At 41.4% G+C, this 12,996-nt stretch overlaps 1 protein-coding gene across 1 annotated transcript in view; it reads right to left on the bottom strand.

The window, feature by feature from the left end:
- Nucleotides 1–721: 721 nt before the first annotated feature.
- The window catches only part of GNS (glucosamine (N-acetyl)-6-sulfatase), a 39,541-nt gene continuing 27,266 nt past the window's right edge, over nt 722–12,996 (bottom strand). The window contains exons 11-14 of the mRNA XM_019732446.2: nt 9,439–9,546; nt 8,352–8,462; nt 6,846–7,006; nt 722–3,313 (exon numbers count right to left, since the gene is read on the bottom strand). Coding sequence (XP_019588005.2) covers nt 3,238–3,313; nt 6,846–7,006; nt 8,352–8,462; nt 9,439–9,546 — 456 coding nt within the window. The 3' untranslated portion in view covers nt 722–3,237. The remainder of the gene's footprint in view (nt 3,314–6,845; nt 7,007–8,351; nt 8,463–9,438; nt 9,547–12,996) is intronic.

The following is a 12,996-nucleotide window of genomic DNA, read 5'->3' as shown; positions in this document are numbered from 1 at the left end:
GTGAGTCTATGCAAATAAATATTCTTTTTCTTGCTGATGGCTTGACATTGTGATATACTCAAATTACCTGTTTTTTCTGACAGTAATCTGTCAACTTTGTGGGAGTCCTCTGACATCTTGTTTTTCTACTTGGCCTTCAAAATTTGTAAGATATGTGGTAACCTACTAGGTCTGAGGCTGGCAAGTCATGGCGTACTTGTTTTGGAAATAAAGTTTTGTTGGAATATAGCCACTCACTGGTTAAGTATTGACTAGGGCTACTTTTGTGCTACAAACAGCAGAGTTAAATAGTTGTAACAGAGATCACATGGTCTGCAAGCCTAAAATATTAACTATTCCTTTTAAAAAGGTTTTTCAACTCCCACATGAAGTCATTCCTCACTGGGGGCAATGGATCACACGGCTGGACCTCAAGGCAAAGCAACTTCAAAGGTGAGCTTAGTTTATCTGATGTAAAGCTGCCCAAAGTAAGATGATTTTTCTCCAAAGCTGTAAGTATATAAAGAGGTATCAGGAAGGACTTTTTCTATGTGGTGTTCATTCAGGTATCTGTCAGCGGGACCACGTACAGAAGAGCTTGCCAAGTTGAGATCACAGCACCCACTGTGGAAACGGCCCATCCTCCAGTACCAGGTGAGTGATTAAAATATTAAACAGTATCAAGAAAGAACATCTTGTCAAAATTACTACTTGTGGACTAAAACAAAAGACACATTTCCACTAGAACAGAAATAAATTTTAATTTGTTGAAAAGTGCAGCAGTGAACAGGGTCCTTTGAAGGGCACTTTCTAAGTCAAATGATTGAAGTGACAGAGCCAGGGCAAAATAACTTCAGGAACAGATGATGCAAACATAGGAATTCACAAAATTCAGTGGGACCTACGTGGTAGTGAAACTAAAGAACCCAAATATTCCCATCGAATTCCTCTGGTGGATCAGTTGAAATACTCTTTGCTTTCTCATAATAAGGATCCTGGGACAATTCATCTTTTTTTGTTAAAAAAGTACTAATCTTTAATTTAGGCATTTAAAAATAAATTTAAGAACATCTCACAGATTAAGGTATAACTTCCATGGCTATCATTACTATTTTGTACAAAACCCCAAGTGTTGTCAATTTGTATTGACAAAAAAAGTATTGATTAAAAAAAAGACAAAAATGTATTTTGCAACAGCAGCACCATTGGTCGAATTCAAAGATGTTCAAAAGGTGTTTCCTCCTTTGTATTTGAGGAAGAGCTTTGTAATAGGAAATGTTAAAAGGCAAAATCTATTCATTCCTATGGCCTCTGTTCATTACTAATGGGGTATACAGTTGTCTACCCTGAAGGGCACAGATATGGGCCTGGCCTTCTTAAAAGGGAAAATAATCAAAATTTAAATCAGTATAGAAACACGGCAGGCCTTTTGCAGTGGGTCCCTTGTACATAGACATTCTGAAAAGTTCAGTGCGCTTTGTAGTCTGCTAGGCTATATAAACTGACGCCTCTTAGTGAAAGATGATTTTAGCACAGACCCAGAATGATGCCAGTCCCAAAGAAAGTTTTTCATCAAATTAGAGGTGACTCAAAAGTTAGGTAGGAAATGTACCAAATGTAGTGGAGGTCCAGAGAGGGCCTCACCGCATCCCACCACCCAAACAGAAGTCTGCTGAGCAAAAGGGCCGAGTGGCATGGATGTTATGAAAGCAGCCGACGTGACTTGCTTTCAGGAACCAGGATCATAAAATGAATTAATTAATGAATTAATTGAATAATATGACATCACAGTACAAGACCTGGTAAGAGTTGGTTTCTTTTTATTCGGGAATAACTACGGTCAACTTGTATTAATGTGGAAGCTGACTGATTAATGTTAATCAAAGTGTAGAATAAAGCTGATACCCATATTCAACATTGTATTTTGCTTTTAGTTACAAAACTTTAAGAATTCTTTCCCTAAAACATTCACAGCAGAGGTGTTCATTTCATTTGCCTATTTCGTCTCTAAATACCACCCCAGTTAATGGGATTGCATGAGGTAAAGGAATAAACCCAATGGCTGTTAACCCACCACAGCTCTCTGGCATTCTGATAGAAAGTTCTTTACGGCCATGTCACACCTGTGCTTACAGCTCAACCTAAGACCTTAGAGCTAACATCACTGCTGCCTGGGCCGAACACGTCATACACCACAGCTCCTCCCCCTCCCCTGCTGTCCGACCACCAATTAGCCTTGTGAAGAAAATGGTGGAAACGGGACTGGTCTGAGCCAAGAAACATACAAATGTAGGCGTTCTAAACCACGAGGAAACCTCAACAAGATCTGGTTTTGACCGGGGAATTAGTCAATGGGGCCCAAATTACACAAGCCTCCAAAATCTCAGGCAGAACTTATCTGAAAGGGAAGGAAGTAAAGTAGTTGGTACATTGCATTAACTTTTATCTTAACAAATGAACAGAATGTCAGCAAAATGCAGAGTCCAAACAACTGCACCGGTGGGACTGACACCCAGTCTCCCTGCTGGACAGGCACTTGTCCTATCACAGGCCCTCAGAAAACACAACCTTCACCAAGCCCGGGAACTTCTTTTTCTCTGCTGAGATACCTAAGCTGAGCCACTTTATTTTTCAGAGCTCAGGGGGGAAAGTATTGGGCAGAGACATTTCCTCAGTGTCGTTTTGAATTTGCAACCTTACCACAATGTGACGGATGTTATAAACAATGTATTTCTACTAATCTAAAATCAATGGGACTCGTTCTTAATCGGATGATTCAGCTCTAATGGTTATTCTTTAAGCCATGTGATGTTAGTTAGTATTTTTTGATCGTGAAGTGCTCAATCTGAAATGCTATGCAGGTCCTTTGATTTCTGTACCAAAGCTGTATACCAAAAACATTTCCCCCCCTAAAGTATTGCTGTTTATCCGAATAGATTTACAGATTTGGACACTGACCACACGGGGATAATCGGGAACTGCAGCCCCACAACAGAAAGGGTACAGAGAGAACAGAGACCTCAGGAGCATTCCTTACCAGGTGAGTGAAGGGACCGGGGACAGCCACTCCTGACATATGGGCAGAGTTCACAGTTTAACACATTGCACAAGGAAGTCAGCCGATCGGGTTGCTTTTAAAAACAGGACTTAAAGCCAGTCCAGAAACTCTTCCAGCTGTGGTCTTGAAGACTAGCTACAGACACTTAGTATTATCACTTCATCAGAAAGAGGCGTGCAGGGGTCCAACAGCAGAGGTTGCTACAGATGTTTTGAAAACCTTCTAGTCCGGACACTGCCGTGATTGTTGAACATGAGACGAGGGTCAAACCTGTACCTGGGGAAGCAAAATGCAAGGATGGCACATGAACTGTTGTTAGCCATTGCGTACTTCATCCCGAATGTTAAGTGGAAAGGACGGCAGGAAGAAATAGATATAAAGGGGACAATTAAATCACCAGAAGGGAATTTAGTGGCAAAGTTCGGAGTACAAAATGAGAGTTCTCAATGGGGCATTTCCGATACAAGTCAGCAAGCAAAACAATGTAGTAGAAGTAGAGAGGAGAAAAGAAACAGAGGGAGGTTAATCCTGAAAGGCATTATAGGAGGAGTCAGATTTGAGCTGTTTTTCTTTGAGGGGGGAAAGGGTGATGTCTAAGATACAAAGCAGCCTAATGGAAGAAGAATCGAGCCCTTGCTGAAAGCCCTACCAGCAGTTTCAAACCCCTTCTGTTTTTTAAGTTAAGACCCAGATAGTTACGACCCAGATTGTGGCGGGTAAGAGTACAGGTGTGCACCTCAGGCATGAGTTTGAATCTCGCTCATTAGGAATTTAGGTAAGTCACTGATTCCTTTGGCCACCAATAAAACAGTAAGGCAATTCAAGTACAATGTCTGGCACATAAAAAACTTATTTTACCACCCAAGGGAAAGTTAGAGTAAATGCTGAATGGTAACTTGAGTTGAGACTTAGCAGATGGAAAGAATACAGATTGGGTGGAAAGAGATTTTACACATGCAGGCTAGAAATATATTTTGCTTTTATCTCCTATCTCTTGGGACAAACTCTTAGTATTACTTGAGAGCAAGGGCTGGCCAATTTTTGTGTGTGTGAAGAGCCAGATATTGTAGGGTTTGTGGGCCATACCATCTGTCCCAACTACTCAACTTTGTTCAAAGTGTAAAAGCAGCCACACACAATATGTAAATGAATGTGTGTGGCTGTGTTCCAACAGTGGGTGGCTGGATTGGTTGGTGGTGGGATTCTGTAGGCGTAAATGTTTGAGAGAAAATAAGCTATAGCTAAGGAATTTAAAAGAAAAAAATCAGTTCTAAAACTCTAATCGAGCTTCTTTACTCATTCACATACACCCTTCTCTAATTTGGACTGAGGACATTATTTCACAGGCAGATGGCCAAGTAAGTTACTACTTTCCATTAGTTTAGGACAGCATTTCTTCTATAACCTGACTTTAAACAGCTCAGGCAGCATCTAGAATCCTAGTTATAAGCTTCTAGAATGTATGCAACACAATTATATAGTTTAAAGAAACCAAACAAAGTTTGCCTGGGAGTCAGGAGGTCTTACTCTATCAGTTCCTAACAGAGTGAGCCTTGGGAAAAATCACAATTCCAAGCTCGGCTTCTGCATTTGAAACTTACTGTATTTTGCTGTGTATAATGTGCACGTTTTTGCCCAAATTTGTGAGGGAAAAATATGGATGCACATGATACATGGGTAGTACCAATACTGTATCTACATAAATGCTTTTATTCTTTTATTTATGCTTATGAGTTAAAAGTGTAAGTCTAGAAATCAATAATGATATCTGTATACAAAATAGTACCCTGGGACATGATAGTTGGTTTTGCTGAACTTAGGACGAGTTTGCTTACAAAGAGTTCTTGGCCTTTGATGAGTAAATATCGTAAATTTGTTACCGGTACATAAAATTTCTTGTACCCTAATATGTTAAAAAAGAAATGCTAAAATGCCTTTATAACACAAAAAATAAGCAGCTAAATGTAAACAAATAAAAATTTGAATTAAAAAATGAAAACAAAAGATTTTTTTTCCCCTGAATGTTTGTTCCAAAAACGTGGGCGTGCATTATACACAGCAAAATCTGGGACGTGTTTGGGCTATAAGGGCGGTATGGAAGTTCTGGGGTTGAGTCCTTCTAACACTTAAGGCCAGACGCTCAGAAGAAACCCGGCAGCTGCTGCCCGGCCCCGGCCCCATGGATGCCGGTTCACGCTGTCGCAGCAGCTGCTCGGGGCTCAGGGCCAACATAACATAGTGCAAGGGGTGCGAGTCCCCTGACCCTCTAGGACTTAGTCAGATGTGGGCCTAGAGCCCCGAGAGCCAGCCAGAGACTGCTACAGACGTCTAACTTGATTTGGTTTAATAAAACATTCTGGGCAAAAGGAGCTGTTGGAAACTGCGCCATCAGCATGTGTCCACTAGAAGTCTTGTTTTTCACCTTAGAGACTGAACCAAGCGAGGATCCACTTCTCACTAACATGGAGGAAAGACCAAAGCTGGGCGGTCAGAATGCTTGACCAATTAGTGCATTAACATGATTATCCATGTAAACAAGGTTTAGATTAAATGATATAAAATTATGGTAACTACTGTCTTTTTATACTGTTACCTAGTTTTAGTTTACTGGCATCCATGTCTCTGGCTCTGTATAGACTCCAGTTGACTCTTGAACCACATGTGGGTTAGGGGTGCCAAGCCCCACACAGTTGAAAACCGAGTGTAACTTTTGACTCTACAGTTGGCCTTTCGCACCCACAGATTCAATCAACCACGTATTGAAAACAGTACATATTTTTCATCAGTGATTGGGAATGCAAAAATACTTTTTGATTTGTGGTTAGTTGAATCTGCTGATACGAAATTCAGATATGAAGGACCAACTGTATTTATTGAAAAAAATCCACATATAAGTAGACCCATGCAGTTCAAAATCCATGTTGTTCAAAGGTCGACTGTATTTAAAAGTATTACATTTCTTTATGAAGTAGTCTCTACTCCAGTTTCTCTGCTCATTCACCTACTACCTCACTGATTTGGACTGAAGATATCACTTATAAAGACGGCTAATCAAGTTACTGCTTTCCATCAGTTTAGGACATCATTCTTCCCTCTCCCCTACAGAGTATAAGAACTGACATAATCCTTTCCCAAGGCAAGTTTGATTTTTAATTCCGTAATTTTCAAGCAGAAGATGATAGGCTTCTTGCCATAGGCAGCTCAAATGTATGGTGTGCTGAGCCGTGTTACTGGTGAAAAGTTACTGTGCAAGAGGAATGAGATTGGAAGGAACAGAGCTGCCTTAGTAGGTCTGATAAACATCTTTTCTACCTTCATATATTGACGTGGGCTTAAATATTTCAATATTCAAGGGTTTATACCTTCCATTCCATTGTCTGTGTCTAACAAATGTACTGGCAAGCATTCACATTTTTATAATTAGGGTTTCTGGGAAATGAAAGCATACGCTCTCAGAAGTGCTAGGGGACAGGGTAGCACTTCGTCAATTACTTTACAAAAGCCCCAGGTGGCAGCAGTGCAATCAAATGGTACCATAACAAGCATGCCAGCCAGGCGGGGAGGCAGAAGAGCCCAGTGGTGAAATGGGCTATGCCTCTACTGGCACTAAAAAGCGGAAGTTTCTAACAGCTACTGCTCCCAGCACCGCAGACTGAGGCACTAAGTCACAGTATCCCACTCGAAAGCAGAAGAAGGAGAAACAGCTCCACTCCAAACGAAAAGGACCCGTCAGGCCCCCTCTGCCTTCAACAACAGCAAGACTGCTAGAGACACCTTGGCAAAGGCAGTGAAGAAAATGGAAACTTACCCGGGGTCAAACACCCCTGGAGTACGGCAGGTCACACCGGAGCAGGACTGTAACATCATCAGCCGATAATTCATCTTCCCTAAAAGCTCTGGGTCTATACTTTTCGCAATGTTTGTGATTTGGTGTGGGTCTGCAGTCAGATTATAGACTTCTACAAACACCTACAGGAAATGAAAGGATGGATGAGAGAAAAGAGCAAGGGTTACATTGAATGAAATACTCCTCGTGAATTATTTCTAAATGGAGAGGGAGGAGGGAGACCACAACGAAGGCCCAGGAGAGTATCATCTGGTCTCAAGCTCCTCCCAGAGCTCCAGGGTTTATAATATGAGACAATGGAGCATCTGTTCTGGGGTTCAATTACGTCGGGTCTCTGGCCTACGTGCTAGAAAGGGGCCTGTTCCAGGCAGAGTCAGGAGGGGATTTATTACTTTCTGAAATTAGAGCAGAGAGCAGAAGGCAGGACCCTCATCTAGCAAGGTCTCAGAAACTAGACATAGCAATAAAGTTACTGAGTGGGAGTTGACATTTGAAGGTTTGTTTTTGTCTTAGAATTGTGAAGATTCACATGAGAATAAACATGGAAGTATTCTAGCTTATGTTATACAAATGTTAAATTCTCCTATTATAAAAAAACAGTTGTGAACATAGTTGGCCGAAGGATACAATACTATTATTTCTATGTACTATTTCCGCCCAGCCTGTACTTTGTCCTCCAAAGTGGTGTCAACGGACAGGCTAGGAAGACGGTAGGTACATTTGGCCTGTAATGGCTTCAAGTGGCTGCCCTCAGACCACCACTTACAGTGACCAGACTGATAAAAACATAATGGGGGAAGGGGAACAGGAGTTGAGTTTGAGGGGAGCTCTCCTGCCTGTCGTTCAAAGCGCTTATAAGCTACAAGAGAATGGCGAGCGAGCCGCTGTCTGAGAAGCATGGCGAGCACTGGCCCCAGAGGGCACGGTGTGGGTTGCTCGGTGGGGCAGCTTGGCCCCCGCCGATACACAGTGTGACACCACAAGGGACTGTCCGTGTGGTCCTTCAGCTGATCCACACTGACCGGCACTGGCTAAAAGCCACCTCCTTCCAAGGAGGGAGCTCCTCGTCCCGCCTCGGACCCCCACTGCGAATCTATTTGAGCAGCACTGGACTCGGCCGTGGACAGACGTTTCTGAACAAGCTGAGGTGTCTTACTCGCAACCCAAACTAGCAGGGAAACAATCAGACTAGTCTGCAGTATTTGGAAAAAGTGACCCGTGCATGTAAAGTGTATGTTTGGGTGGTGGTGGGCGTGGAGGAAGCCCCATCCAGAAAGGGCCCAGAGAAGTGAAGGATGGCCTTGGGGAATTCTATTTTCTTAAGGAAACCTAAGTGGAAATACAGATGAGAAACACAGCTTCCCTAGAGAGTATTCTTGGAATTGCTCTTCTGCCACCAAGTCCAGGCAACAAAGCAGGGGCCACAGACACACACGCCCGGGCAGGGGAGGCAGCAGGGCCTCTTACCTCCTGGTCATCAAACTCGCAGTACTGTAAGTCCCACAGCGCCGACACGGTCCTCACACAAGCATAGGTGTTGTTATAAGAGTCTTCACACACACAGTCTGGGAAACATTGCTGTAGGGATATTGAAAACATTCAACAAAGACACTTCTTCTATAGTAACAAGTACTACCTGCCTATAGGGGCAACCAGGGGGGCTCAAACCAGACATACAGAATGGAGAGAAATTAGAAAGCCTTCCAGAGGATCAAAAATAGATGCGAGGCTTTGTTCCTTACTGACAGCAAACTTGATTAAGGACCACGTGGCTGTGGTGTGTGTTTGTAGACAGCTGCCATCCCTGTCAATCATTAGTTGTAAAGGGCATCTGTATAATGTATGGTTGGGAAGGAGAAGAAATCAATACGCGAATGAGCCACTTCTAAGGCAGGTGAGGAACTGCCATCCTAAAGCGTTGGAGAAACAGGCTAAAATGAGCTTTGTGCAATCATCTGTGGTTACTTATGAGTGTTCTTATCACTAAATAGGACCTCACTCTTATTTCTTCATGTCTTCCATACCAACTTATGGTGGGTTCTTAACAATATCGTAACACTGTCCAAATGGAAGCCCGTTTTCTATTCTCCAAAGCGAGGCCAATGTCTCTGTTTCCACCTCTGTGACCAGCCTGGCTGCCACCAATGTAAGACACTCGCGAAGGCGCAGCTCCAGGTGGGAGCCCCATCTCTCTACTGGATCCCACTGATAACATCCCTGATAAAAACATGGTACCACTATCGGGAAGGGTAGAAAAACGTGACGGGGTACTGAGAAGGAAAGAAGATGGACAGATACGTGCACTTGTTAGAAAAACTGGAAGAATGCAAAGGGTACATTCTGACAATAGGTCAGCAGCATCATTTCCAGGATTATTACTTTTTTTATTTTCAGGATTATTGAATTTAACCTTTGTGCATCGACTAATCTCCCATAGTCAAGTGACAGAGGAGTAGCCCTCGGAGTAAAGGTTTCAATACTTGACACACCTATACCAATGTCTTACTGTGCAACAGTGAGGGCGCTGTCTAAGCCCACTCAAGCTATTACTCACAGACACTCCAGGACTCAGGGAAGGACATGTCGGGTCGGTGACGTTACGACCTTCTCCTTGATATTCCACCAGGACATCTGATCGCCAAGTCACATTACTGGCCCCTTTCTAGAAAGAAGAGCAAAGGTGGTTCCTGTGAGGCATACGGACTGTGCAAAGGATCACAAAGTTATTTATTGTGCTAAAGGGGGCTTGGGAGTCACAACTACTTAGACTGTTCATTCAGTAACTAAAGGGAATGACTCAAATCGATGCATGTGAAGGCTTCTGAGAATCATGATTGGTATTTACAGCCCTTACAAGTGATGGTCAAATGCTTTGAGAATTTAATAGTTACTCCCCAAGACGACTTCTGTGAGGCAGGTCAGGAAGATAAACCGACAAGGTAACCGAGCAAGAATCAGTCACAGTGCCAGGTGCCAGACGTCCAGATTACGGTAACAATACTGTCCGTAAACTCTGGGGAAGAGCTATGCTAAGCGCATACTAAGATACTTATAGCTTAATACACACAGGGACAAGAACTAACAAATATTAAACAGGGCCGTGGTGCTAAGGACTGTAATAGGTTCAAAGTATTTCTTGATGGTCAGAATGAAGACACCATATACATACATGAACTTATTGGGGAGGGGGAGAACTTCCCCTGCCACCCTCCTTTAGTGCTTATGGCTGGACTAGTAAAATAGTAAAACTGACACAAGACTAAGTTAAGAGAAAAACCAATTTAATACGTGCGCACAGGAGAATCACAATATGATGCTCAGATCATAAAATGAGGCTCAAAGTAATGATAGAACCAGGCACCCTTTTATACTTTTTAGACAAAGAAACAATCAATTTGTGAGAAACTGACAGGACAAATAAAATTCGTGCTCACTGCAAAGGAATGGAAGCCAGGTTGGAGTATCATCAGTGAGGAATCTAAAAGTTTGGGCTGGGGTAGGAAATTAGTAAAGGTGGTAGGAGCCTTGTTTACACAAGCTTTTGACTCTGGAACCTTTTAGCTCTGTGATAAGTTCATCTTTCAACCCTCAGAAACAGGTAGGGCATGTCTCACATGGGAGAGTCACCTGCTTTTGGGGGGATAGAAAGGTCAGGGTTTTCTTCTTGCAGGGGCAGTTTCTTAAGTAACTTTAATTCAAAATAATCAATGTGCCACTGTGGGATATCTTGGGGCGGCTTGCCCATGCCCTGACAGTATGCAGTATAAGACTTGTAGAGAGAAAGTTAAAAGATACAACTTTTCAATTCCAACCAAAAGCCCAACATGATTTTTCAGGTAATCGGAAAAGCTGTTTTTGAAGTTTATATAAAAGAAGTAGCTAGGATCCTCATAAGAACAATGAGAGAGGTGTGCCTATACAAAGATTTAATTATACAGCTTTATAACAAGATGAGATACTGGTACAGAGACAGATCTATGGAATGGAAAAGACAATTGAATATTTACAGAGAAAAAATTGAAATTGGATCCCTGACTCAAACCGTACAAGAAAATCAATGGTAGATATATTGAGGACTTGACTGTAAGCAAAAACTTTTAGAAGATAATTTGGAGAATTGTTTTCTGACCTCAGGCTTCAGAAGCATTTTTGTAAACAAGACTCAAAGAACACTAACAATAAAAGAGACGATTTATATATTCAACTTCTGTGTTCTCATATCTTAGCATAGGGAAAAGACAAGTCACAAACAGGAAGAATATGATGGTCAAAACAGGCATTTCACAGGGAAGAAACACAAAAGGCGTAAATGAAAAATGATTCACTGATCAAAAACCCAGTTAGAAATGGGCAAAGAATCTGAACAGACATTTCTTCAAAGATATACAAATAAGCACACGCTAAGATGTTCAACATCATTAGTCACTAGGGAAATGCAAATCAAAACCACAATGAGATGCCACTTCATATCCCCTATAATAAAAAGATAACAGCAAGTGTTGGCAAGGATGTGGAGAAACTGGAACCCTTGTATACCGCTGGTGGGAATATATAAAATGGTGTAGTTGCTTTAGAAACAATATAGCAGTTCCTCAAAAGGTTAAACATAAAGTCACCACCTAACCCAGTAATTCTATTCCTAGGTATATATCCAAGAGAACGGAAAACATCTGTCCACCAAAAACTTATACACAAATGTTCATAGCAGCATTAATAAGAGCCAAAAAGGGGGAACAATTCAAATGTCTATCAACTGACGAATGAATACATAAATGTGGTATATCCGTAAAATGGAATAGTGTTCAGCCATGAAAAGGAATGAAGTACCGATGTACATGTTACAATGTGGATGACTCTTGAAAACATTATGCTCAGTGAAAGAAGCCAGTCACAAGAGGCCACATATTGTATGACTCTATTTATACGAAATGTCCACAATAGACCAATCTAGAGACAGAAGGTAGATTAGTGCTGAGAGAGGGGGCAATGGGAGAGTGACTGCTACTGTTTTGGGGGTGATGAAAATGTTCTAAAATTAGATTAGGGTGTGGTTACACAACCCTGAATATACAAAAACTAGTGAATTATAAACTTTAAAACTTTAGTGAAATGATTTAAATTAGTGTAAACTTTAAATTAGTGAAATTAAACTAATAAGTGATTTAAGCTTAAAAAATTCATCTCATAAATAAGAAATGCACAGTAGGATCAAATATAATTTTGGCCATTTTCACCCATTAGATTTAAGTTGTCTGACAGCCTCATACAGAGCAAAGGGAATTCACATGCATTGCTGGTGAGAATATAAACTGATGACCATTTTGTAAACTAACTCGGAATTATTTGTAGAAATGAATGTGTGCCCTTCCTATAACCTGGGTACGTACACACACACACACACTCTCACTAAGAGAAATGTGTAGGAATGCTAGAGCAGCACTGTTCCTAAAACAAAACGAGAACACAAATGCCACACTGACAAGAACACAGGTAATGAGTTGTGATGCATTAGTATAACGGCATGTTAGGCATCTGTGACCAACATGGATCAATTTGGAAACAATGTTGAATTGAAAAAAGTCCCAGATGGCATCCAGTAGGATGTCATTTTTAGAGTGCAAAGCAAGATCAAAGTTGTTTAGGGATATGTACATGATAATGACTGAAAAATAAAAGCCAGAGAATGATAACCATGAAATTCAGGGAGGTGGTCACTCCCATGGGGCAGGCGAGGGACAGCATGGGGAGGGTCATACAGGCAGGTGCACCAGTATGGGGAGTATTTGAGTTCTTAAATTGGAAGATGGATTCATGGGTGTTTCTTATGTTTCATAACTAATGGGAGTTACTTGGGTTCTCTTGTATGAATCATAGACTACCTAATATTAATAAACTGTAATAGATTCAGACAAATCAGCGAGTAAGATCCCATTTTAGTACCGATACTTCCAAACTTCTCTATGCTTAAACATACTCAAATACATTTTTAATGGAGAAGAGATGCCGCTGCAAAACCTTTTTCTCCCCATAGTGTATACTAGGCATTTCCCCACATCAGTGTATACAGATCTGTATCACTGAGTGTTGGTTTAATATTCTATTGTTTAATTGA

Source organism: Rhinolophus sinicus, linkage group LG02 (assembly GCF_036562045.2).
Source record: "Rhinolophus sinicus isolate RSC01 linkage group LG02, ASM3656204v1, whole genome shotgun sequence".
In the NCBI taxonomy this organism is placed as follows: domain Eukaryota; kingdom Metazoa; phylum Chordata; class Mammalia; order Chiroptera; family Rhinolophidae; genus Rhinolophus; species Rhinolophus sinicus.
The sequence above is the reverse complement of the archived record's forward strand: the minus strand, read 5'-3'. Positions and strand labels throughout refer to the sequence as shown.